Source organism: Nomascus leucogenys, chromosome 7b (genome assembly GCF_006542625.1).
Source record: "Nomascus leucogenys isolate Asia chromosome 7b, Asia_NLE_v1, whole genome shotgun sequence".
Classification (NCBI taxonomy): domain Eukaryota; kingdom Metazoa; phylum Chordata; class Mammalia; order Primates; family Hylobatidae; genus Nomascus; species Nomascus leucogenys.
In genome coordinates this window covers 46,099,155-46,126,789 of record NC_044387.1, presented here as the reverse complement: position 1 = coordinate 46,126,789, position 27,635 = coordinate 46,099,155, and the positions used below count along the sequence as shown (strand labels likewise).

The following is a 27,635-nucleotide window of genomic DNA, read 5'->3' as shown; positions in this document are numbered from 1 at the left end:
TTAAGAAAAGAGCTCTTTATTCCACGTCGTCCGATATTTTTACACAAGTAAAATAAAATGCATATCTCTATATACCGCGATCTGGGTGGGAGGCGGCGTTCTGGAACAAACGCTGCCGCCGAACCCTGTAAACATGATGGGGTGGAGATGGGGGTGGCGGGAGGGAGGCGTCTGTCAGGGAGGGCCTGGCCTGGCCTGCCCCACGGGTCGGCCGCCCGGCTGGCTGGCGGCGTGGAGAGGGACCCCGTATGTACACACACCCGGCTGCTGAGCACGCTCTTGTGTCCGCTTGGGGTCAGCAGGGCCCGAGCACTGTCCACAGCACCAGCACCAGGCCCAGGGGGGCGAGGCTGCAGGTGAGGCTGGGCAGGGCGCCTGAGCCCTCTGAGTCACCAGTCCCGCCACCCCCGCTGCCTGCCTGGCCCAGACGGCAGTGGCTGCGGGTGCGGTTCTTGCGGGAACAGCCTGGCCTCCGGCGAGGGCCCGAGGTGGGGAACCCTGGTGGCTCGGAGCCCTCGGGCCGCACTGCGGTGAGCGGGGGCTCAGCAGAGCCAGGCAGAGTCCCAAAGGGGGAGTCGTTGATGTGCCTTGGGCCAGAGCCGTTGCCCGGGGGGCTGTCACCAGGCGGCACGCGTCCCTTCAGCGCATTGCCTGCTGAAGCTGGTCTTCCAGGCTCCAGTACCGAGGCCTTGTCGGCGGCGTCTGGCTGGCAGCACTTGGGAAGCCCCAGCGGCTCCTCATCACTGGCCCTGCCAGTCCAGATGGGATGGTAAGGGCCGGTGGCCACAGCGCAGCCCTGCAGGTCATTGGCAGCTAGGCGTTTGAGGTCACGGCCAGCCAGGCGTTGCGGGAGGCTGCAGGGCACCTCGGAGGAGGAGCCGCGGAACTTCTGCAGCCAGGCCCAGAGTGGGCGTGCCCGGCAGTCACACACCCAGGGGTTGTCGTTGAGTCTCAGGTACTGCAGGGCACGCAGGGGCGCCAGGGCCTCAGTGGGCAGCGCCGATAGATTGTTGGCAAACAGATAGAGTGTCATGAGGCGGCCAAGGTCACGGAAGGCGTGCGGGTGCACACGGGCCACGCGGTTCTGGTGCAGGAGGAGACGATCGAGGCTGTGCAGGCCACGGAAGGCGCGCTCGGGCACGCTGGAGATGCGGTTGCCGTGCAGGAAGAGGTGCGTGAGGTTACCCAGGTCGCGGAAGGTGTCATCAGGCAGTGCCTGCAGCGCGTTGTCCTGCAGGTAGAGGTACTGAAGGGCAGCCAGGCCGCGGAACAGCCCCGGGCCCAGCTCCTGCAGGCCGCAGCGGTCCAGGTGCAGCGTGTGCAGGCGGCCCAGGCCGTGGAATGTGGCAGGGTCCACAGACCGGAGCTGTGCATTATCGCTGAGGTCCAGCTGCTCCAGGAGGGCCAGGCTGGTGAAGGCGGCCGCGTCAATTCGGGCCAGCACATTCGAGTGCAGCCACAGGATGGTGAGGTTGCGGCAGGCACGGAAGCTGGCAGCTGGCACATGCGAGATGCGGTTGCCGTGCAGGAAGATGCGCTGGCTGGCGGCAGGGATGCCCACAGGCACAGCCTGCAGGCCCTGCTGGGGGCAGCTTGTCGTCACCTTGGGCTCATTGTAGCATACGCAGGCACCTGGGCACGGGGCTGCCACCCGCCAGGCCTGCAGCCACAGCACCCATGCCAGCAGCCGGCTCCCTGCAGGCAGAAGACAGAGTGGTTAGCAGGCAGGGCAGGGGTACTGGAGAAGCTGGAGGTTTTGCTAGAGCCAGGTGGGCCCTGGGGATTGGGTCTCAGGAGGGCCTGGGGCTGGGTCCAAGATGTGGCCACCACCCCGGGAATTGCAGTGTTGGGATCCCTGCTTCACAGGCCTCATGGATGATGCTGGGCTACAACATGCCTTGGAGCCACGCACTCCACCCTGGAAGCCACATCGGCAGACTCCCCATACCACACAGCCGGTGCTCACACACCCGGGAGCAGCCCACTGGGTCACCAGGGGCACTCACTTGAAGGCCTCCTGGAATGGGCACTCGCGACTGCAGGTACCTCCTCAGGACTCCAGTGACACAGAGCCCGCACTGCAGGAGTCCCCGGGGGGTCCCAGTGGGGGTTCCACCCACAGGGCCTAGGAAACACTGTAACGGGGCTGGGGTCCCTCTGGGCACCTCTGCTATCTCAGAAACAGGCGCCTGGATGCGCGAGGGCAGGGGTGGAGGGCAAGTGTGTCCAGGGCTCGGGAGGAGTCGCGTCCCACAACCACCCAGGCAGGCTGCTCCCTCCTCCACACATCCTCCTTTCAAGCACTTCCTGACTTGGCAGGAACCCTCCTGAAGCCTCCGCCCCCTGGCCTCATTCTCTGCTCCATCTCCTCCCTGGGAGGAGTTCACTCCTCCCTAGCCAACCCCTGCAGTGCCAGCTGCCTGCACCCCTCCCACCCAGACGCCATCAGCAGGGATAGCCTCCCAGTGGGTTCTCCCCCAGCCCCAGGGGCCTGCAACCCCTCCTCCATTACAGGGCCAGATACACCTGGGGCTTCACCAAGGCCCTACATGGGCAGTAGTCCCTGCCGGGGTGCCACATCCAAAGCTGGTCTCACCAGCGGTGTCACCCCCTCCAGAATAAGCTTTCCTGCCTCTCATTCCACCATTGATCCCCCACCCCTTTCGAATGCTAAAGATTCTTTCCGCCTTCAGGAGTGAGTCTATTAAAATATGAATCCCCCTGGGAGGGTTATGGCTTATCAGCTAACACTTGAGTTATCAGCTAACACCTGTGTTGACAGCTAACACCTTCCTCGGCAGCTGGCTAAGAGCAGGATTCTGCAGACATGAGGCCGGCTAAGTGCTGGTGTTGGAGCCAGGCGAGAGGAAGGAGCGGACCACAGGCCAGCTTCCCCAACCCAGAACTGTGACCCTGGGGCCCTCCTACCCACATGGGGCCCCTGCCCCACTGGGTCCTCTCTACTTGGACGGACAGTGCAGTCGCCCTAAACGCAGAGCCCAGCAAGACCAGCACGTGCAGTGACTGCTGGGCATGTGCGTCCTCCCAGACTCAGGTTCATAGGTCCTCAGACCCTCTCCCCACAGCCTGGGGGCCTCCTCTGCCACACCCCCTGCCCCAGGGCCATTTGTTGGCTACCAGGGAGGTGGCAGCCCAGGGATGGGGGTCTGGAGGCCCCTCCCTGGGTGGCCTGGGTGAGGAAAGCACCTGGCCTCGTGTTCTGTTTAAACTGCGGACACCCTCTGCTCTCTTTCTGCACACTCTTCCTAGGAAGGTGCGGCCTGACCATGCCAGCTCCCCACTGCTGTCTCACCTGCTGTCACCAGAGGGAAAACTGTGCTATGTAAATGGCACTTCCTGTCCTGGGGCCAGGTGGGGTGGAGGCCCCACATGCTCACGGGGCAGGGTCAGGACTCACTGCCACATTATCGACCACACCACACCACTGACTGTGGGGGTCACCAACTGAGCCTTGTCACCAACCATACCAGCCGGCTGACTGCACCTGCCAAGACTAGCCACCCATGGTGGCCATGCCTGCCACATCACCATGAGCCATGCCGCCATCCCACCACTGTCCTGTGGCTCCGGGCCTGAAGCTGTGGGCTGTGAGTCTGGCTGTGGTCAGGGCTCAGCTCACCCCCCTTGAACCAACCGAGCCCTGTGCTCAGGGATCTCCTCCCTCCCGAAGCAGCTGTGTGTCCACTCTAAACATGCCCCCAGTGAGGTGCCAGAATTGAGCCACAGGGTGGTGCGGGGTTGGGGGAGACAGGGGAGGACATGGGGGAGTGGCCACGTGGCGCTCAGTTCTGCCAGGAAGTGGGTATTGGGCACAAAGACACGGCTCGGTTCCTGCCGAGACAACTGCTTTTCGTAAACCAACTTCTGAGAGTCGGGTGAGGTGGGCTCTCTCCTCGCTGCAGCCACGGTAATTGGCTCCAACCCGGCCCCCCTTGGGGCCTGCCCGCTGGTCTCCATGGCAACCCCTCTGCTGAGTGAGCAGGAGGGGGCATCTTTTTATGAGATAATCAAACCCAACTTTGCAGCATGGGTTTGTCTTCACAGCCGGGGCCCTGGGATGAGGGAGACCCAGCCAGGTGGTGGGAGGGTGTCCTCTGACCCCATCCCAGGGGCCAGACTGGTGACTCACCAGCCTCCTCCCTGGCCCCATGGTGGACTGCAGCCCCTCCCCACCCCAAAAGACCTCCCTGGCCTGTGGCCCCTGACCTGTCCCCTGGGCTCTGCAGCCTCAAGGCCACAAGGCCTCTCTGGCCCTCTCGCCCACCTTTCTCTCTCCTCTTCTGCCCGGCCAACTCTAATAGGATACTCTACTGTCCTTCTGGAGACAGCCTGGCCTCCCTGCCTGCCATCACCCTACTTCCACTCTCACCCAGTCTCACCCTGGCCCCAATTCTCACGGAGCCTCCAGTATGAGCTCTGTCCTTCCTGCCCCTTGCACATGGGGTGTTCAACCAGCCCTGCCACGGCCCCAGCTCTCACAGAGAAACCACGGATAGCATGCCTGTCCACCGTCCCCACCCAGGTTGGCCCTGCGGCCACCTGAGCCTGTGAGGGCCCCAGAGGGCTCTCCTCAGCCTCCAAGCTGCACACAAACTGGTACATCTGTGCCTCTCCCACCCTCCCAGGCCAATTTACATCTCTTCTTTCCTCCAGGGTCTCCTCCTGGGACCTCCCCGGAGGATGGCCCTGCTGGCTATCAGGGCTGGGTCATAGCTAGGAGCTACTGTCTCAGCCCAGGCCTGGCTCAGGAGCCACGGTTGGGGGAGGGTTGGCTCTCCTGCCTGGAAGGCTCTGAGCTTTCCCGGGGGGACAGTGACCGGATACTGACCCGGAGCCTCTCCCTGCGGCAGCCAGACTGGGCAGGGTAGGACCCAGGATCACCAGGCTGAAGGCCCAGGAGGCTGGGCGGCAAACAGTCCAGGACGCATCCCCCTGACGGGAGCAACAGGCAGCCCAGGTGGGCACCTGCACCATCAGTTCCGGTGAGTGGAGGGCTGTTCACGTTCACTGCAGGAGGGAGTGAGGAGGGGGGTGGGGAGGAGGGCGAGGATGGCAGGAGCAGAGGGGAGGGGTGGAGAAGGGGGATGGGGAGGTGGCGGTAGGAGGCTCTGGGGATGTGCCCAGCCAGTGGGCAGGCAGGCGGCTGCTGAGGTCAGCAGCTCACCCCAGCAGCCCAGGGAGCTGAGCCGAGCCGAGCAGGGATGGCCTTCTTCATGTGGTCCCTGGCCCCCGCTGTTCCTGGGGCCCCGCCCACCTCCGTGCCCTGCCAAGCTTGGGCTGAGGTCCCACAGGGATGCCTCTGCCTGTGCCCAGCGAGGCCAGGAGGCAGCGCAGGGCAGGCAGCTGTGGAGACCCCGAGCACCAGCTTTCATCCACGCACAGCTTGGTGCCTTCGGGCCCCGATGCCGTACCTGGGCTGGGATCACCGGAGGGTCCCATCACCTGCTATAAAAAGATGTGAGACAGCAATACATTTACAGATTAGGAAACTGAGGCAGTGAGTGGTTAAGCCCTGCCCTGCTCCCACTCCAGACTACCCAGGTGGAGAGGCAGCCAAGGGAGACAGTCACAGTGCTGCCCGGAGGGGCCACGAGGCATGTCCTGCCCAAGCACGAAGGCTGGTGGCCTGGCTAGTAATGGGGGAGGGTGTGGAGGGGCTGGGCTGCAGGCCACGTGCAGAGGGGCAGGCAGCGCCCTCCTGTGCCATGGGTGGCTGGGAGGGGAATCTCCAGGGAAACTCTGAGCTGCTGCTTCCCAGGGCTGGGGTAAGAGGCTGCAGAGGGCTGGGACTGGGGGTGGGGCCAGCTGTAGCACAGCCGGGACATCAGTCAGCTCAGGATCCTCTCGGACACCAGCCATGTCCCCGTGAGGCGGTCACGTCACAGACCACAGTTATGAGGCAGAACAGGAGGCCACAGCTCAGTGCACCAAGGCCAGAAATAGCTCCAGGCGGGGGTGGCGGGCCTATGTCATCCCCACACCACAGAGGGTCAGGGCACCCCTCCCACGCCTGCTCCCCACTCCTGGCCCTCCACCACTGACTCACTCCCCCTGCCCCCCACCCATCTGTCCCCCCATCCTTGCTTGCTTCTCACATGCACACCCACCCGCCATCCATCTTCAGGCCCACAGACACGTGCAGGGGCAGCCAGAATTCCCATGGTGCTTCCTGTGCCCTTCCAGTGCTCCAGGTGCTGGGGCAGGAGATTGGCAGCAGCTCCTGGTGGGGGCAGTCTGCCCTTGAGGGGTCCTGAATCTCCTAGGGAAGTGGGTACCAGCCCCTGATGCCCTGGCCCTGGCCCCTGCTCCTTGTTGATCTTGGCTGCAGTGGCAGGGTAGGCAGACAGGTCAATAACAGGCAAGGACACCTGCCACGGTGAGAGGGCACTGGACCCAGACTGAAGCAGCTCCAGGCCTAGCTAGCTACATGCTGTGGGGGAAACTGAGGCCCAGTGTGGGCAGAGCCTTCGGGACTGGCCTCCTGAGTGTGTCTGGTGCTCCCTCGGCCCCTTCGGCTCCACTCTTTGCCCTGGCCGGCAGGGCTTGTCCCTGCCCCGTGATGCTGGGCTCACCAGAGACAACGAGATGTAGGTAGGTACAGGGCCAGCAGCCTAGGCCAGAGCCTGGGCCCTTCAATCCAGCAAATTCTCTTGGAGGGGGTGTCAAGTTTATTGACCCATTTTACAGATGAGGAACATAAAAACTGGTGTGGGCATAATCAATAGCAAACCCAAGGTCAAAATCCAGTCATATGCTACTTACAAGAAACATGCCTAAAAGTACACAACATCTTGTAATTAAAGATATTATCAGAAAAATAATAACAAGTAAAGCAGGAGAAGCCACAGCCCCAGGGCTAGCGGGCTTCCCAGCCTCATGGCCCCAGGGGTGTTAAAAGGTCTTGCTGGGCAGTGAAGGCTCAGCCACCCCTGCTCCTAACCTGAGCTCCACAGTCCTGTTTGCAGCCAGCAGGGCACCCTGAGAGGGTATACCTTTCAAGTCACAGACACTGAAGCTAGCAGAGGATGGCCTGGCCCAGGTGAGAGCTGGCAGCCCTGGATGGCACCCTCACCCCAAGGACACATCAACGTGGGCCACACTGTGCAGGATCATCCACTCCCTTGGCCCTCCCTCCATCCCTTGGCAAGGCGTGAAGTGGCCCCTGTCCCAGGTGCTGTGCTGAGTGTCACCCACACAAGACCAGGCCGAGGAGCCGGGTCCCAGGCACTCACGGTCCAGGGCCAGCTGATCACGGGCGGTGACCCTGCTGCATGGCAGGTGCCCTATAGGAGAGTGAGGAGCCACAGAGGCCTGAGCCAGCCCCAGACAGCATGAGGATGTGGCAGGAGCCCAGGAGCCCACTGCCAGCCAAACGGTCTTGGCAGAGCCCCTAGTGGGCACCTAGGCCTCAAGGATTCATCTTTGGTCAGGGCTGGGCTGCCTGTGTGAAGGGCTCCAGAACCTTGCCCCATCCAGCCCACACACCTCTCACCGGAGGTGCACCCTCCTCGGCTCCCACCCCAGTGAGTCCCACACTGGGGGCCCCTGGAGGCTCTGCCCAGTGGAGGCCTCGCCCAGCCCAGGGCACAGCCAGTGCCCCCTTGCCCCACAGGAGGCTAGAGCCCACCCTGCTCCTCCATGCTCCATCAGGAGCCAACAAACACCTGCTGCCTAATTATCTGGAGAATCCTGTCTCCACCAAGGGCTCATCTTTGTCCTGCAGCTAATTCAACCCAGCAGCCAGAGCAAGCTGAGTCCCCAGAGGATGCTAATGAGGAAGTGGCCGGTAGCTGGCATGCTCCCACCCTGGGGATGCACTCTGAGCCAGGCCTGGGCCCAGCATTGCCATACACCTGCCTCCCATGCCCACCTGCCTGCCTGACCCTGCCCAGTACCTGGTGCCTAGCCCTGCAGGGCCCACATCCACTCCCACGGGCTAGCATCCAGACCTAAGCCCCAGCCCTCCCACACTCCCCCAGGACCCTGGATCTGCTGCACACACAAGGCTGACCACTGCCTGTGAGCCCAGAGTGTCGGCCTTGACAGGGCAGGAGGAAGTACAAGAGCACATGCTCAGGGTGCACAAGCCAGAAGCACAGACTCAGTGCATGCAATGGGGACCCCTGGGGGTGCACACAATAGGCATGCATACCGGAAACACACAATAAGAGCCCCCAGGGCTGGTCAGGGCTCAGGCAGAGTCCACTGAGCAGTAGATGGTTGCTGGGATTCGAGCCCCTGCCAGGAGCCAGGGCCCGGCTGGAGGGTCTGCATGCCACTGCAGTGGAGGAAGATGGGTGGGCATATCCCCACGTGTTCTCTTGCCCTCGGCATTTGTAAAACATGATCAACCAGGCAGGCGAGCGGCCTCTGTCCGAGCAGAATTTATTCTGCTGTGAAAAGACACGTGTGGGTCCTGAGGCTCTTGCCGGCTCGTTCTCAGCAGCCTCGGATCAGCCTCAGTCAGCAGGACAGCAGCTGGACAGGCTCCCATTGGAGCCATCCCAGGGACTGCCCAGCCCCTCACATTAGAAACTGAGCGGGGGGCAGCAGCTGGCCCACGGCACATAAGCAGTGCCTGCTAAGACCACAGAGAAGCTTAGCCAGGGAGGGCCAGTGGGATCCAGCGCTCCCCAGGGGATGAGGAATATAAGAGGCAGGAGAGGATCCTCCTTAGCCTGGGATGTTCCCATTGGAATTCCCCCAGCCAAGGCCAAAGCTCCGTGTCCGGGGGCCAGAGTGGAACCCTTGTCAGAGCCGACGGGCCTTGGCCTCCTATTCTACTGGCACCTGACAAACTGGCCCAAGGGCTGGCTGCTGCTTCTGTAAAGGATGTGCTATTGGCAGCCAGCCACACCTATGTGTTCACGCATTGTCCATGGCTGCTTTCCCGCAACAACAGCAGAGCTGAGTTGTTATGACACACTGTGTGTCCCACAAAGCTGAAATTATTTAGTATTACACCATTCACAGAAACAGTTTGCCGACCTGGTTTGTGAGCAAGCCAAGTGTGGGTGCTGCCACCTTCACCCTCACAATGGCCCCAGCAGTTCACTGATACCCCCACCTAATGAAAAGGAAACAAGGGTCAGAGAAGACCACGGTCCTGCTGAAGTCACATAGCCAGCTGAGCAGAGCCCAGCAACCTCAGTGCAGGCTCAGCTCTGCGGAGACCTGGGCAAGGTCAGCATCTCATGGAGGCCTAGGGTGAGGGGTTCTAGGCAAGAAAGAGACTCAGAAATACTGAAATACTCTGTAGGTCAAAAGAGAAACAATCATTTTTCTAAAGAGGCTGTCAGGAGTCTCACAGTCAAACATGCATAAAATAGGACAACTTAACACAAATAAGTTGGGAGGGGTGGCTCACACCTCAGCCTCCTGAGTAGCTGGGATTACACACACACACACACACACACACACACACACACACACACACAAAGAGAACAAAATGGTTGTAAGGAGAGGGGGACAGCAGAGAAAGTGCTGAATGACACAGTCCAGCTTGGGAGGAAAGGACTCGGGTGACACTTCAGAGGAGACAAATCCAGTGCAGGTAGTTTTGAGGAGGGCAGTGGTTTAACTGAGGTAGGAGGTCTCTGGGGACAGGGCCCCTCCATGCCAGTCCACCCACCTTGGAACCCTGCAGAGGCTGGGCCGAGGTCTCTCCCTGCACCTTGTATCAGGGACTCTGGCCAGGTCACACCAAGGTGGCTTATGACCCATTAACATCAAGCTGCCTCCCTGGGCTGGACAGGGCCTGGAAAGAGGTGACCTGGGCAGATCCATGTCGATGTACTTCCCAGGACATCAGGATTCCAGCCTCTGCTAAAGGGATCTTCACAGTTAATAACAAAGAAATATTAAAGATGAGAACACTTGGTCCAGGAAACGAGAGGAAAGGGAGTGCAGTCTCTCCTTGCAAACAGGATGCCCTGGACCACCCTCCACGGCCTCAGGCCTGGCTGCTCCTGCAGACCCATGGCCAAGATTGTGATGGAAAAGTAGGCTGTGGAGGCATTTTCTGTCCTTGTTATCATCATTGTAAACATACTCATCATCACCATCACCATCCTCATCACCATCATCACCACCATCACCACCATCATCATCAGCAGCATCATCACCATCATCACCACCACTATCATAATTACCATCCTCATTACCATCATCACCATCACTATCACCACCACTATCATCATCATCACCATCCTCATCACCATCATCACCATCTCAACACCATCATCCCATTACCATCATTACCACCACTATCATCATCATCACCATCCTCATCACCATCACCATCCTCAACGCCATCATCACCATCACTATCACCATCACTATCATCATCATCATCACCATCCTCATCACCATCACCATCCTCAACACCATCATCACCATCACTATCACCATCACTATCATCATCATCATCACCATCCTCATCACCATCACCATCCTCAACACCATCATCCTCATCACCATCATCATCATCACTATCACCATCACTATCATCATCATCACCATCCTCATCACCATCACCATCCTCAACACCATCATCACCATCACTATCATCATCACCATCCTCATCACTATCACCATCATCACCATCCTCATCACCATCATCCTCATCACCATCATTACCATCACTATTATCATCACCATCCTCATCACTATCGCCATTACCATGATCACCATCATCACCATGACCATCATCACCATCCTCATCACCATCATCACCATGACCACATCACCATCCTCATCACCATCATCCTAATCTTCATCACCATCACTATAACCATCATCACTATCCCCATCATCCCCATCACCATCCTCATCACCATCACCATCAGCATCCTCATCACTATCATCATCACCATCATCCTCATCACTATCATGACCATCCTCATCCTTGTCACCTCATCACCATCAGCATCCCAATTGCCATCATCAGCATCCTCATCACCATCATCACCACCATCCTTATCCTCATCACTATCATCATCACCATCATCACCATCACCATTCTCATCCTCATCACCATCATCATCATCACCATCCTCATCACAATCACTATCATCATCATCACCATCCTCATCATCACCATCATCCTCATCACCATCACCACCATCAGCATCCTCATCACTATCATCATCACCACCATCCTCATCCCTGTCACCATCATTGTCTTCATCATCATCACTATCATCATCACTATCATCACACCAGCTCTGTGCAAGGCCCTTAGATAGAGGGCAGCCTGGGGCTGACCTCACACAAGGATAGGAAGCCCCAGGTGAGCAGTGGGTCAGTACTGGGTGGACACCAGATATCCCTGGGCAGAGGCGTTGGCCCAAGGATGGGGAGGGGAAGAGGACAAGGGATGGGGAGTAAGAAGTGAGGGCCCCTCGCCTGCCTGAGAGAGCCCGAGGTGCAGCCTTTCCTCATTCCTGGAGGTTTCAGGACATCCCTGTGCTGCATCCTCCCATAGTACAGTGAGGGGGTGACTGTCAACTCACTCCTCAGATGAGGCACTGACTGCGGCAAGTGCCTTGCTGGCCATCTTGCAAGGCCAGGAGACAGTGCACACAATCTGGACTCCAAGATCCCTGCCCACCCCCATCTTCATCACCACTATCCTTATCACCATGATCATCCCCAGGTGACCAGAGCAGACCCTGAGCCCCAGGGATGACACAGCAGGGAGGGGCAGCCACTCTGGGCTCCCTAGTCCCCCATGGCACCTCAGCCTCAGCCCAGGAGGCTGCCTTCCCAGGGATGGCTGAAGGTGGGCTCTGGGGTCTTGCAGCCCTGGGCTCAGATGTAGCCTCTGCACCCCCTCACAGAGTAGGCAGAGAATCTGCCAGCCCCCTCCAAATCTGTCCCCACACCAGTGATGTGAGGACAATGAGAGGCCAGCACCTAACTCCCCCCAGGACCCCAAAGAAACCCCACCCAGGCCTCCACCCAGCATCCTGCCTCCCCAGAGGCCTGCCAATCTGACCTGGGTCAGCCTCGTCTCAGGTGAGGAGTCCAAGGAGGCAAGGTACAGGTCACAGCGTCCCAGAGCCACAAGGACCCCTCTGCTCCAGTGGTCTTGCAAGGCCACTCTGGCCTGGCCTGGCAGTAGCCCTGCTTTATGGAGGAGATATGGCAGGCAGGATCCTGCCTGTGTCTGGGCTGGAAGAGGGGGCAGCAGCCAGGCTGTGCTACAAACCCACCTGGAGCCACTTCCTCGCTGCTTCTGCCCATCTCAGCCTCAGCAGAGAAAGAAGGCTTGAGGACAGGCCTGGTACAGCCTGACTCATCTCATGAGAGACCCGGCCTGTGCTCCGAGTCAAGTTGCTGTGGCTTCTCATGCAACACTGATGGTCCCCCTCCCCTGCTCACCCATCATGTGTTAGACACGGGGATCTGCATGAAACGCACGTGTTCCTCCCCTTTCAGAGACCCACCGAAATGAGGGTGATGCAGAGTGAGGAGTGGGGAGCACAGTGGCAGGCTGCTCCCCTGGAGAAATGCCCAGAGAAAGGGGTTCCACCACTGCTATCCAGGGGCACCCAGGGCCGACGGGCAGAAGAAAAGCTCCATCTCAACAGAGCAGCCAACCAGCTTCCCTTATAAAAGTGACCAGAAAACCAGTGACCACCAGGCATCCGGAAAACATATGAATGCAGAAAAAGAGGGAGAATGATGCTAGAGGAAGCCGACAGTGTGGGAAAAAGACAAAAATTGGGAGAAACATCTAATTTGTGTCTTCCTCGGCATAGATGGGGATTTAAAACAAGAACAGGGTGCTATGAACAAGGAGGCATCAGACAAAAAGAAAGAGTGCCTGGAAATTAAAAATAGAATCACTAAAATTAAAAAAAAATCAATACAAGTGTTAGAAAACAAGGTCAAAGAAATCTTCCAGAAAGAAAAACAAAGGAGAAAGAAAAATGAATGAGATTTGGGAGACAAACATAGGTTGAACATCTAAGGGGAGTTCCAGAAGAGAAAACAAAAAACTGAGAAAAGCCAGCAAAGAAATAATACCAGAAAACTTCCCAAAGCTGAGTACCCACTCCTGCACTGGGCATTCACAGTGCACTTTCAGGCCCCCAGGGGTCAAGAGAAGTCTGAAGCTCCAGGAGGAGAAGCTGGTCACAAAGACACAACATGAAGCCATGAGCAGTGCACGCCGGTAATCCCAGCACTTTGGGAGACTGAGGTGGGAGGACTGCTTGAGGCCAGGAGTTTGAGACCAGCCTGGGTAACACAAGACCCTGCCTCTACAATAAACTAAAAAATTAGCCGGGTGTGGTGATGCATGCCTGTAATCTCGGCTACTTGGGAGGCTGAGGTGGAAGGATTGTTTGAGCCCAGAAGTTTGAGGCTGCAGTGAGCCATGATCATGCCACTGCACTCCAGCCTGGGTGACAGAGTGAGCCTTTCTCCAAAAACACACACAACAAAGAAGATGCACTGTGGTATTGGCCTTCTTCATAGCACACTAGATGCCAGGAAACAACATTGCAACAGCTTCACAGCTCTGAGGGGAAACTAATTTCAACACGGAATTCTGGACCGAGACAATCCAGCTTGAACATACTTGTAAATACAGGAAGACTTCCGGAATGATTCTTCACTATATCTTCTTTAGAGAGTGAGTCAGGCTTATGTTTCAGCCAAAATGAGGTGCAAACCCAGAAAGAGGAAAACGTGGGGCCCAGGAAGCATTAACTGAAATCTCAACAGGTGGTAAAGGGAAGTTATGGGGCAGCAGGACAAGTGCTTGGAGTGAATCTTTATCCAGGGGAAAAAATGAGACCCCAATAGAAGCCCTGATGTGGGGAAGAGTAAGCCCATGAGGGTGGTGGATGGGTAAAAAACATCAACTGTAAGCCCCAAGGAAAACAAAAGGCCATCAAAGAGAAGGAAGGTCACCCGCCCCACGGCAGGATTGCGAAGAACATTTACGTGACCTGGGTTGGGAAACACTGGCTGTGAATTTAACTGATGGCAGCGAGACAGCCATGCTGGGGAGTGTGCTGGAGGAGACGGAGCTGGAGTAGAAGCTGAGGAAAGTGGCGGCAACCACTGGCAAAGCCAGGGAACAGAGGCGACAGTGGCTGCCTCCCAGGAGGACGCGGGGCAGGGGCAGATTGAGCCCATTCTCCAGACCAGCCTCCGAGGCTGGGTGCAGGTGTTAACTCTGTGCAATATGTTGTTGACCGAATGTTATTGTTTTTTAAAACAACTGCATATTTGGCACTAAATCTCAGAAAACAGAGATAAATAAAAAGAAAAAAAGAAAGTGTATCTTCCAGAAGGTGGAGACAAATGTGGGTTAGAAGCAGGTGTCTCCAAGGTGCAGGAGGAGAGAGAGGGACGGTGAGAGCTCAAGAGTACCTGGACACACAGCCCCAGTACAGCTGGCATCGGGCCAGGGAGGATCCATGTGCTGCTTTTCAGTTCCCTGCTTGGCCGAGGGTGGCTGAGGATACATCTGGGTCTCCCAGGACACTATGGGCTCCTGGCCCCAGAGACTCTGCAATCCAGACACCCGAAGGGGCAGCTTCTGGCCTAAACGCCCAACTCTGAGCTTGGGCCTTCCCTGCAGGCCAGGCAGCTGCTCCCCTCGCCCAGCCTCAGAGTTCCTGCCTGCCCCCCCAGCCCAGCGCTCACACTGTGATGAAGCCCCACCCCTGGATTCCCCTTACCCCTGCCTGCTCCTGTCCCCTCCTTGTCACAGATCTGAGCCCCCCACTCCAGGCTGGGGCCCCTCAGGAGCCAGAGGTAGGGGTGTGCGGTCAACACCCAGCAGGGGTTGCCTAGCACTGGGGTGGGTGCGCAGCCCCCGAGCCTCCTTCCTGACCTTGGCCGAGTGCACACGGGCTTCTCTCAGATGCTATGAGAGCCCCCAGTGCGTCTCCGCAACCAAACCGAGGCACGCACGCAGCGGCGACGTGAATAAGTAATTGCTCTTTTATTAACAAGTGATAAATTATTCCTATATGATTGTGCGTGATAACTCTTCCTTATTTGAAATCAATTTGGGATGGAAACTGTTGTCGGCTTCTCACCCACAAGGGTGGGAGGCCCAGGTGCCGCTGCCTCTTGGAAAACGAGGTCAGTGTATTTCAGCTACTTCCTGAGGCTGATGCACCGCCCCACTGCGCAGGGCCAGCGGAAGGGGGTCAGCTGCCCTCCGGGAGGCGGGGCAGTCCAGCCTTATTTCTTCAGCCTCTCTGTCCGGGACCCACCCCACCGAGCCCAGGGCACAGAGGGGTTCCCCAAGTCCAAGGCCACACTGGGTATCACCACAGGGTCATCAGCAGTCAGGGGGCCATGCACAGGCCATACTGCACTCATCCCCCCATGTAAGCCCCAAAGACTGGGCAGCCTGACCTTTCAGCCCACAGAGGACACTCCAGCACCCAGCTGGTCTCCTGGCCGGCCCGGGCCACCCCACGGTGGCTTCTCAAACCTGCAAAGGCATAAGCCATTCTCCTAAAATTGTCCTGATGATTTTACAACAGCCCTGCCCCCATCCCCTTTCCTTCCTCCCCCAGCCTCACAGAGGAGGGTCCAGGGACTCAGCCTGTTCAGGGCAGCCCCTGGGCCAGGCCTCAGCACCTCTTCTGTTAATGCATATTTAAAACCTTGCAACCCACCGGGCAGCCAGCCAGCCGGTGCCTCCCTCCCAAGCCAGGCCTGTAGGAAGCCATGCCCCGTCCCGCTCACTCCTCCACTGGCTGCTTCTCCGACCCCCATCATGGCTGCAGCAGGCCTGGAGGCCCAGTTACCCCCAGGCCCAGTCACATGGCCCTACTCAGGCACCACCTGTGCCTCTTGGCTGGGTTTCTCATCTGAGACATGGGAGGGCTGGGTCTGGGTGAGGCACTTCTGTGGGCCCACTCTCAGGGTCTCCTTGACACCCCTCAACCTTCTGCCCACTGCCAGGGTGCCACTCCACACCTCCATTCCACACCTCGCTGGCCCACTTAGCAGGCTTCTGTGTAGCTTGTTTCTGTCGGTTGAGGCACCCTGGGCTTTGGGCTCCACAGGGGCTGGTGACCCGCATACAGGAGGTGCTCCATAAATGTTTGTCATGTGAATGCACCAAATGCTCATCACTAAGGGCAAGTGGCAGGCTTTGTGCAGCTATAGAGACAGCATTCCCCAGGACATCCAGCCCTGGGAGAGAGCCTTGGCCCACAGCCCATGAGGCAACGGATGTTCCTGGGTTGGGGGCATGGCTCCAGCACCCCAGTGCCAAGGGCGAGGTCTCTAAGTAGCAACACGGATAGCTTTACTTCTGTTACAGCTCAATGTCTGCGTCTCCCCCAGATTCACGTGTCGAAGCCTAACCCCCAGTGTGATGGTATTTGGAGGTGGGGCCTTTGGGAGGTGATTAGGGTTAGATAAGGTCACAAGGCTGGGGCCCTCACCATGGCATTAGTGGCCTGGAAGAGAAAGAGACCTCAGAGAGTGCATGCCCTCCTCTCTCTCCACCCTTCCATCCCCCACCATGTGAGGGCACAGTAAGGAGGTGGCTACCTGCAAGCCAGGAAGGGAACTTCCACCAGAACCAGCCCATGCTGGCACCCTGATCTCAGACTTCCAGCCTCCAGAACTGTCAGGAAATGTGCTTCTGCTGTTTAGGACACCTTGTCTATCATATTTTGTCATGGCAGCTTGATCAGACTAATACAACTTCTTTCTTAAAACTTTGGTGTATTTTTCCAGATTTTCTACAATGAACATGACCTCATAAAATCAAGAGTGTTTTTCGTTTGTTCTGTTTGGTCTTATGCCGACACTGGGCCAGGTGGAAGGGTGGGTGAGTTCGTCTTGTAGGTGGCAGGAGCCCCCTCCATGAGCCCCCACGCCCCAGGGTCCCTGCCCATCGTGATCGGCCCTGCAGGGCAGTCCTGGAAACAGTTCAGGGCTTGGGGCCCTGGCTCTGCCTGGGGAGGTCTCAGGCAGGCCCCCCAATGTCTCAGAACTGGTTCCCCGGTTGGAAATGGAGATAATAAGGCCCATCTCACAGCGGGGGGTAGAGGTGGAAATGCCTGGTCCACCCACAAAGAATGGGGCAGCCTGCACCTGGCCTCTCCCTGGAGGACTTTCTCACATCACCCCCGGAGGGACCACCATCCCCACCCCACAGAGGAGAAAGCCCAGCTCCAAGGCCAGGTTGCAGCTAGGAAGTGCTCTGCTGGCATCCTACCTGGCCCTGACCCCAGGCCTGAAGCCAGCACCACCCGGGGCTCTGTTGCTCCAAGGCCATCGCCCCTGCTGGCATTTGCTCAAGGAGTTCCCCCTCCAGAATGCCCTGCCCTATTCCCAGACACACTTCCTCTGGGGGGCTCTTCTCCCCCAGCCCCACCCCTGCCACCCCTAAGGAGGCTGGCCCCTTCCCAATCCCTTCCTCGTCTGCACCACTGCCTTCCCCAAGGTGTCTATCCTCAGACCCAATGGGGCCACCATGGAAGCCCGGCTGGGTAATGGCCCATAAGCTCCTGCCCATGAAGTACTCAGGCAGGGAGGGGCACCAGCTTGGCTGAGCATGAGTGACAGGCTGGGTGGGTCTCAACCTCACCCTGGGCCTGGGGTAGCCCCATGCAAGTGAGGATGATGAACACGGTGGACCCCCAGGCAGAAAGTGAGCCACAGGGGGCTATGCAGGACTGCAGCCCTTCCCTCCCCTCAATTCACTGGAGAGTACCCTGTTACTCCCCCGGCTCCCAGGGCCCTCATCACCTCAAGACCCAGAGGCAGTGATGGAGACTGTCCTGCAACATCAAGCTCCCTGTGATCTGGGGGCCAGGGGATCCTGAGTACCCTGCCTCCTGGAGTGCTCTGCCTGCAGGGGACAGTAGCGGTGCCTTCAGGTGGGGTGGTTGGGGTGGCTTCCTGGAGGAAGTGATACCTCAGCCAGGAGGGGGGCGTGGGGGTGGTCCTGACATGTACCAAGGCTGAGGGTCAAGTGTGCATCGTCTCTCAGCCAGGAGAGTGGAGGCGCTGGACCAAGGCTGGGGGTCAAGTGTGCACTGTCTCTCAGCCAGGAGGGTGGGGGCGCTGGACCAAGGCTGGGGGTCAAGTGTGTACTGTCTCTCAGCCAGGAGGGTGGGGGCGCTGGACCAAGGCTGGGGGTTAAGTGTGCACTGTCTCTCAGCCAAGAGGGTGGGGGCGCTGGACCAAGGCTGGGGGTCAAGTGTGCACTGTCTCTCAGCTAGGAGGGTAGAGGCACTGGACCACTGGGGCCTCAGGTGTCCAGGTCACTTGTCCCTGGAGTCCCTGGCTATGACAGAGGCCCTGTTGGGCAGCTCTGGGTTGGGGACAGGCCAAGGCATAGGGGAGGGCACAAAGGGAGGTTGGTGCCCCACCCATCACCCATCATCTGCCTCAGGCCACCCCAGGGGACTGGCCTCCGCTCCGGCAATGGGTGAAGAATGGAGTCCATTAGGGCCGCCATCTGTCTCAGCCATGACGGGTCCTCGCGGTGACATCCGGGAGGTATGTAGATGGAATATCTTTATGGGGAGAGTTTTTCTTTTGCCAATTTTCAAATAGGAAGCCAGACACTTGTCACACCTGTCCCTGTGTCAGCCTCTGCCTGACATAAATTGGGGCCGAGGCAGGGAGATGAAAGACAGCCTGGATGCAGCCGGGTGTGCGGGGCCCATGTGTCAGGCCGAGGGAGCACCAGAGCCGCAGGCAGCCTCCTGCTGGGGCCAACGGGAGCTCGCCCCACAGTCCACCTCCGCAGCCTCTGCCCCTCCCTCCACTCCCCTCTGGACCCACAAGTTCTTCCCCTGCCCTCCCCCAACCCAGAGCCCTCCAAGCATCTTACCCAGGCAGTGGCCTGTCCTGCAGCCACTGGGCTTCTGTTAGGGGACACTGAAGCCTCCTCAGCCCCCAGGCCAGCAGCTCCAGCTCCTCTTTCAGACCTGGGGCCAGTGTGGCCTCCATGAGCTGGCAATGTGGGGGGCTCAGAGTCCTCAACCTCACCCTCGCTGCCACTCCTAGGGACCTTGTGGGCTTCAGCATGTCTCCCTGGAATCAGGGGGGGCTTGGGGGTAGAGCATGTCAAGAATCTCAAGGTCCCTGCCGCCCAGCACAGGACTGTCTTAGAACTGATGCCAGGAAGAATTTGCTGAGAGAATGAAGGCAGAAGCAAGTGACCCCCGTGGGCCTCCCCTGCATTGGGGACTGGACCAGGGCCCCCTGGGAGTGCATCTTGGTGCCCAAAACTGCACCAAGGATGAGGAGGGGAGGACCCTCCCCAGGGAACACTTGGGGTTCACCTGGCAGGCCCCACCCAAGTCCACAGTCCCCCATGGCCCCAGCGGGTGGGGCGGGGGACGCACCCAGCTGAGAGAACTGTGGCAGTCCTGCTGCTGTCTCACGTGGCCCTAGGGGGCTCATCTGTAGCTCCCACGGGAGCCCCGAGAAGCCAGTCCCTGCTGGGCTCATGGGCTACCACCTCATACAGCCCCATCCCTCAGGAGGCCCTGAGGAGACCCTGAGGCTGGGCAGGGCGTGACCGGCCAGCTCCATGCTGCCTGACAAGAGGGCCTGGATGTCCAGGGAGAGCCAGGAGGGAAGCGGAGACTCAAGTGGAGAGTGTGTGGGAGGGAATGTTACTGGGCTCCACACAGGAGGGGGCACCAGGGCCGACTCCCACGTTCCTGGTGGCATGCGTGGAGGCAGGTGGGGCCAGGAGCACAAGCGCAGCACATCCTGCGTGACTTTGGGCCAGCTCCTCAGCCCTCCCTCGACAGCCATGCTGGTAGCTGGCCAGGCCCGGGCGAGTGAGTTCCCCAAGTGGGTGGAAGGGGCTCCTGGGGTGGGGGCCGTGCCCGGGGCAGGTGGCCCACCCTCCCAATACCCAGTCCCACCCTGCCCTGCCACAACCGAGGACTCTGCCCAAGGACCAGTCAGGGACAAGGCATCCTCTCCAACTGCACTGCGAGGCCAGCACAAGTGAAGGGCGGGACAGAAGCTTCCACACAACAAAGGCAGAGGACCCCATACTTCCCTCTGAGTCAGCGCAGAGGTCCTGCGGCAGAGCTCCTGCTGGAACCCAAACTGCGCTGCAGGCTCCTGAGAACTAGGGACTTCTCCACATGCACCCAGCCTCCCCTCCGGACTCCACAGCTGCTAGCCCTGCCCGGAGCCTGTGCACCCCACTCCCACCCCATCACAGCCTCTCAGCCCCACCATCACTTGGGCTCCCCTGGCATGAACTAACGTGTCTCCCAGGATGTCCTACGAGGACCCTCACGGCAGAGTGATCGATGGGGAGGAGTGGCCCCAGAGAGCAGTTCCTTCTCTGTATCCACCAGGGTTCAGCAGAGACTCCTGCTCCAGGCAGTACAGTGGGGCCCACATGCCCATCCCCACTGGCCACACGGGCCGGCCATAGTCCAGCCTGGATCCCCCCAGGGCAGGGCAGGACAGGACAGGTAAGAAGGGCTGAAAACCTGGGAGGCCTCCAGGAGGTGAGGGTCCTGCCACCCCTTCCCACAAGGCCCCAAGGCCCCAATCGCTAGTCTCGATTTCCACAGCTAGTTTAGCCCAGGCCACAAAAGGGCATGCAAGGGGCCTGGCCTAGACGAAGGGGTCCCTGGAGCCAGGTGCACCAGGAGCCTCCAGCTTGCCCAAATCAAGCTGCCACTATGGCCGGGTCCTGTGGGCAGTGCTTACTCACCACTGTTCCAGCTTCACAATAGCCACGTGCGGACAGGGAGGCTCAGAGGGTAGGTGGCTCCCCAGGGGAAACAGAGCGACCCTTGTGCAGCCATCTGGACCAACTGATCTCCACCTAACAGCCAGCCTTGAAGGCCACCAACCCTGGGTTCTCCCGGAGCTGACCCAGGGACAGACGGGCACCAGGCACTGCCCACGAAGGTGCAACTGACCCTCCTCACCGGTGCCTGGGCCCTCCCTCCCTCCCAGTGTGGCTGTCCCACCCTTCATGGCTTTCTGGGTCCTCAAGCTAGGCCTGGGCTCCTCAAGTGGAGAGGCGGAGGCAGACACAGGTGCCAGGCACTGGGAACTAGGGACAGGGGCTTCCCTGGTGAGGATGGAAAAGAAGCTTCCTATGTGAGACCCTCTAGCCCAGGCCCTGAGAACGAAGGGGCCAAAGCTTCGTCTAGGGGCAGTCGGGGGGGAGTTTAGGCAGGCAGCGCCTGGCTGGAAACATGTCTTAGAGAAGCATTTGAATCCTGGGGTGGGGAACAAGATGGTAGGCAGGGAGCTGGGGCCGGCTGTGGCCACAGGCCGGGGACAGAGGCCAGGTCTGAGGCTGGCCCTCAGTGAGCAGTAAAGGGGATGGACTGGGAGACAGGGTGCAAGTTTGACACTGATTTTGCCTTTGGGGATGGGCAGAGGGAAGAGGCTGAGACTCCAGGCTTGGACATTGGGTACGGAGGATGTGATACTAGCAGACGGGCTGGATCTGGAGGCCTAAGGTGTGCAGTGTGGGGAGCTGTGTGTGCAGGAGAGATGCAGGGCACTAGGGAGCCTGAACCCCTGCTCCAGTGCACAGGCCTGGCACATGGCAGGGAGGAGGCAGTCACCATTCCCTGACCCGCCCGGGCCTGGGAGGCAGGGCAGAGCTGGTGACAGGCCAGGCTGGAGCCTTGGAACGACATCTGGCGTGTGGCAGTGGAGGGGGAACATGTAACTGGGGACCGTGGACTCCCAGCTGGAATCCACCTCCACCTTCCACATCCACGCACTGCCTTTTGGTCTTTACTGAGCACCTGCTGTGTGCAGGGGCTGCTCTAGCCCCTGGGACCACCAAGGGCCAGCCCTCCACAACGCCAGCCCTGCACTCAGCCCCCACCCACTTCCTCTAGAGCCCCACACCCCACACACTGAGGACTCTAGGCGTTTTCCCACTCTTGAAGGTACTGAGCTGGGAACACCACCTCTGGCTACCAGCCGTGGACTGCAGATGAGGCTTACGGTGACCAGGAAGGGTGGAGCTGCCCAAGGTCACACAGCAAGCCGGCGCTGCATAAGCTTACCCATGGCTGCCCAGCCTTGGGGAATGGGGGACTTCTGGCATGTCCCCAAGCTGGCCTCATCTGGGCCCTGGCAGAAGGCAAATAAAGGCAACATCTCAACAAGGTTGTGATAGCCGGGACAAACTGAGGACACAGTGCCAGGGATCCAGGCAAGCAAGGGACAATCCAGGAAGGCTCCCAGGAGGAGGTGAGGGGCCTGGAGCCCACCGTGGCCTGAGACCCTCCTTGGCACTCCAGCCTGCCTAGCCCTACCCCCTTCCTCGACGGGCCCCTCACCCAGCCTCAGCCTTGGCCTGACATTTCCCGTGACATTTGCTGCAAAGAAATAGAGTCATAAATCCAAAGGTTAAATTTGCACATCGCCTCAAATTGCTGGGAGAAGCAGTGGTCCCTCCACCCACTGGGCGCCCCGTGGGCGCGGGGTTTGTGTGGCAGGGTCTACCCATCCCGGGTCCCTTGCTGGAGGCCCACAGGTCTCCTCCTCTGGTCCTCCGAGGCACTTCAACCACTATTTCCCAAAACAGGTTCCTGGGCACACCAGGCCCTGAGGTACATCGCATAGGGGTGTCTCTCAGAGAAGGTGCTGCCCACCCCTCTCCAAAACAGGGCCCAAGACGCCCTGTGGGAAAGGAGCACCATCAGCACCATTTCATCCAGCAGGTCCCACATTTGACCACAAAGCCCTTATGTGATACCCCCAACATTCCAAAGAACTTCAACTCCATGGACCGTGAACCGTGACAGCCAGCTAAGAATGCCAGGGTGCCGACTGGAGAGCCGAGAGGCACCCGGGGGCCCAGGGCTCTGAGTGAGGCTGGGTCAGCACCCGACACCCCACTCCCAGATCAGCCCAGCTCCATGTGCCAGGGCCCTGAATGGGGCTTACCGCCTGCCAGGCCTATGTAGACCTACATGGGGACCCTGGCCTGTGCCCACTCAGCCCCTCCTAAGGCCACTCTTGAGATGTGCCAACAGCCCTGCCTTTCTTCTCCACCTCCTGGGTCTGGCTGCCGTGGGCTGCCTCCATCGGACAGGACACAGCTGCAGGATGGTGCCAGCATCACCCCATGCCCCGCTGCCCTGCAGAAGAGGCCCCGCAGGCCATAGCGGGCAAGACCAGAGGCTGTGTAAAAGAGGCAGGGGAGAGGCGGCCCCAAGGCACCCACTGCACAAATGGCCACCCAGACTCTACTCACTCACCATCACCCACCCGGCCGGCCCACGGTTGTCAAAGGCCTCAGCGGGCTAGGAGGGGCGGGATCTGGCCCTGCTGCCGAGTCCCCTGAAATCAGCCCAAGCGTTAGGGGAGGGGCACGTGACCAGCCCCCAGACCTGGTGGGTGCCAGCTGAGGACATGCTAGGGTGGGTGTGCAGAGCTGCATCTCCCGGTGCCCAGCTCCATGGCTACAGGCAGTGCAGGAGGCCGGTGCAGGAGGCCGGTGCAGGTTTGGATAAATAAATGATGGTGCATTCTCAGGAAGGGATTCCACATACACCAGAAAACCCATGATGCACAAGAATAGTTCCCGATGTGCAAAATGTTTAAAATACAGCGATAAAAGAAGAAACGGCAGCACAGAACACCTGGTATGGGGGAGCCCAGCTGGGCCCCAGGGACAGTGCAGGGAGATTTGCGGGGTGGGGCAGCATGCCCGCCACTCCGATCGGGCTTCCCCAGGCCACTCTGTGACCTCCTATCCTTTAAAGCATTTAATCCTAGAGATGCACAATGCCAAGGATCGCACCCCTTGATTTGCCTGGCTCAGAAGAGAATCTGACAGGCTAGGAACGAACGAGTGAATGAATGAACAAATGAGAAAGTGAACGGACGGTTGGAGCAAATGCAGCATCTGGGATCTGGCTTTGAGGGGGGTGCCTGCGACCTTGGCCTGGGTGCAGCCAGGCCGCAGAGCAGGGACACTGAGGGGTGCAGAGAGGGCCCCGAGAAGGCATCTGCACAGCTGCAGAGGCAGCAGGCGGCCAGGCCAGCTCCTGCAGACCCTGAGGCCCACGCCCTGGGTGGCTGCAGAGGTTCAGGCAGGCCAGCCAGGGGGTCAGAGGTCAGGCTCACCAGAATGGGGGTGGGACAGCATGAACCTCATTGATCAGACAGTAGTCAAGCGTCAGGAACCCTCACTAACTCTGTGCCAGGGCCGGGCGGTGTGCCTGGCTCACACACGCATTTGTTCATTTCCAGGTCATCCTGGAACTCCCCGTGTGCTTCCTGCTCTTGACCCCTTTCCCAGGTGCACAGATCAAGGCTCCCGGTGAGAGGTTCCGGGCCACAGGCCCAGGACAGCAGGAGGGCTCCTCTGCCTCCCGCCCGTCCTGTCCTCACCAGCTGGACCCTCCTGGTGCTGCACCGGCTGCACAGGGCCGTCCGTGCCACAAAGCATGAATTCAAGGCTGGGGCAGGGACGAGGAGGGGGCAATGCTTCGAGGCTGCACTGTCCCTGGGCAGAGGGAGGGGGAGGGCACAGTCCCACATGCCCTGGCCCTCATAGCCCGCCTGTCACTCACAGCAGCAGCAAACAAACCACGGCCCCTCCACAGGCTGTGGGCCAGTCCCCAGGCTCCCAGGACAGCAGGACCTTCCCCCACCTTCCAGTGCCCCAGCCCTTGTGAGGGTGTCCTCCATAGAACCTCCACAAGCCCTCTGGCTTTTGGAGACCTGCTGGGCCAGGCCCTCCCTCAGCCTCTCCCCTGTTTCTCACTCCATGCAAACCTACGTTTCTGCCAGTCCCAGTGGAAGGACCCTGGCACAGGGAAACTGAGGCTCAGGGGTTCCACAGCCCCCCAGGTGAGGAACAGGGGGAGGGCAGAGAGGGAGTGAAGGTACTGCGGGAGGGTCTCCCAAGCTGGGCAGCATCCCTGCCCTGTCCCCCCTCCACTCACCTGTGGCCTGAGTTGCCTGACTAGGGGCTTTTATTGTCCCTTCTGCAAATGGATGGGGTGAGGGGCCAGCTGGCAGTGCAAAGGTCCCAAGAGGACTCTGCTGAGTGGGGGTGTGGGGAGGTGTTCTGGGCATTCTAAGGCAGAAGCACTGGAGTCAGAACTCCACAGGGAAAGCTGGGCCAATTCCGCCCAGCCTCAGGCTGGAAGTGCCCCGATAATCCCTGACGACTGGCCCATGTTGCAGGTGAGGAAGACTGAGGCAGAGAGGTGACCTGTCACACCCAAGGTCACACTGCCAGCAGGTGGCTGAGCCAGGACCCAAATCCAGGTCATGGTTCTGCCACGGCAGGCCCTGCACGTGCCCCTCTGCCAGGTGGGGTCTAGGTGCTGATGGTCACCCATTCCCACCCCCAGCATGGGAGCTCACTTCCTCCTCACCTCAGTAGAGAAGAACAAGGAACAGTACGCCCTTTATAGATGGGAAGACTGAGGCTTAGAAAAAGAGACTGGCCAGCCCCACTGCTTCAGCTGCCCCTCTGCTAGTATGTTTCACCCTCACACAACCTACAAGGATAACCTGCTGGTCCCCACTCTATAGATGAGCCACTGGTGGTGGCCAGGGGAGCAGGAGGTGTGGCCTGCCAATCCAAGCCCCAGGCCAGGGCCCTTGCCACAGTGCTAGTGGGCCACCCTTGCCCATCATGTAGCATGGCATCTATCTGATCAGCACCCTACACAGCACCGGAGGTAGGGAAGCCCACCACGGAACCCCTCACCAAGAAGGTCCTCACCATGGAGAAACTGAGGCACTGGAGGCAGGGCCTCTGCAGTCATGCTGGGTCACGTGCTCCAGTCAGCCAAGCTGCAGCGGCCACCAAGGGTGCCCAAGGTCTGGCCTGTTGGTCACAGTGTTGACCTCATGGCCTGAAATGTGTCTTCCCTGCCCACGCAGGTTCCAGCCCACCATCGTCTATCACTGCCTCAGCCCTGGTGGGTGGGGAGTGGCTGGGAGACCCTGTCCCTCACACCCGGGGCTTTGGGGTATTCAACGAGCCCCCAACACACATTCCAGGGCTTTTGCTCCAGATTAGGCCACAGCCTGTCTAGGCACACAAGGGGCACCCACACCCCGGAGGCAAAGAGACATATGCCTATGTGCCCACAGGCACACATGATCACGCGCACAGACACACGTGCAGATGCATACCAAGTTACACACATGCACACACACACACCTGAGGGGGAGACCCCCAGGACACAGAGGCAGGCAGGCAGAGGTGGGGCCCAGGATGTCTTGCCCCTCTCTGTGGGCCTGGCCTCCCCACTCAACACACGAGCATCTGGGTGCGAGAGTGGGTATTGCGAAAGGGGCCCCAGCATGTGCCACCCGTGGAGACCACAGCAGGCATGCCGCGTGCATGCATGTGTGGCCGTGGGCGTGCCGGCGGGGGCGAGGACACAGATATGCACCCTCAGAGTCCGTGTGTGCACACAGTGTTTGTGCATGTGCACACTGGGGCGGCGTTGGCTCGCATGTGCACCAGAGGTGTGCAAGTGTGCAGTCCGTGTAGACAAGTGCACGTGCAAGGAAACGTGTGTGCAGCCTGCGGCACCATGGACATCAGCAGGGCAGCCTGGGTGGGCACCTGGGGAGCACCCTCCAGGCAGGGCATGCCCAACTCACATGGAGCCCACCCTCCCTTGCCCGCACCGCGGGACCTCACACCCGGTGGGGCGGGGGAGTCCCACGAGGGCTGCTAGGGAGGGGTTGCTGATTGCCCCACCGCCCCTGATTCCCCCAGCCAAGCCTCTCAATGTCCCACGGGCTGCGGATGGCGGGCGTTGCTGACTCCTCTCACCGCCCGCCCTGGAGGCAGCGCTGGGACAACCCTGTCCCCCACGCCCTCTACTGCCGCCAACGCCCCCATTCATCCTACTGTGGACTGACCTCGGAGAAACGGGAGGTTCTGAGCCCAGACCGTGAGGCGGGGGTGGAAGCGGCCCGACACCCCCACCCACCCTCGGAACCCACGTTTCTGCAAAACCCGCTCGTTAACCCCTTGGTGGCCGGGGCGCTCTGAGGCCGGGCCCCGCCCTTCCAGCCCGCGGCCCCCGCCCCGGACTTGGCCCAGCATCGGGGACCCCCGGACCGCCACCCTCGGCCCTGCCGTCGCCGTCAACTTTCCCGGGAAGCGGCAACTTTTCCTGCCGCCTCCGGCTCCGCCCTCCCGGGGCCGGGGCGCCAGCGGCCCCAGCCTGGCGCGGCACTGCGGTGGCTTTCCCTGCCGCCCGGCTACGCTTCCCCCGCCTCGGCAGCCCGGGACGGGCCCTGCGGCTCCGGGGAGGGGGCGAGTCGCCCCGCTCCGCGCCCCGCCGCCGGCCGGGTTCGGGGGCAGCGCGGACACTCACCTCCAGCGGACGCCCTCTTCATCGTAGGGGTTGGGCGGGGCGCGTCGGGGACTGAAAGTCGTTTCGGGGCGGGCGCCCGTCTCCCCGCGGCCGGGTCCGCATCCAGGCGCCGCCGCTCCGGCCCGGCCCCGGCCCGGCCGCGGGACGAGGCTCGGCGCGCTCCGCTCCGCCCGGCTCTGGCTGGGCTCGGGCCGCGGGCGCGCAGGGCGCGCAGGGCGAGGGCGGCGGCGGCGCGGACTGGAGGGGCGCTCGCAGCGCGGGCCGCCGGGAGAATGAATGTTTTATGGG

At 60.1% G+C, this 27,635-nt stretch overlaps 1 protein-coding gene across 2 annotated transcripts; it reads right to left on the bottom strand.

The window, feature by feature from the left end:
* On the bottom strand, window positions 1-27,635 carry RTN4R (reticulon 4 receptor). 2 transcript variants are annotated; one of them, XM_003280370.4, is made up of 2 exons: window positions 27,348-27,635; window positions 1-1,695 (listed from the first exon to the last, which is right to left on the bottom strand). In XM_003280370.4, the coding sequence occupies exons 1-2, from the start codon at window positions 27,367-27,369 to the stop codon at window positions 296-298; spliced, it is 1,422 nt and encodes a 473-aa protein (XP_003280418.1). In that variant the 5' UTR covers window positions 27,370-27,635; the 3' UTR covers window positions 1-295. The 2 variants fall into 2 exon arrangements, with proteins under 2 accessions (XP_003280418.1, XP_030671671.1); XM_030815811.1 differs by having other exon boundaries at window positions 1-1,497; window positions 27,348-27,629.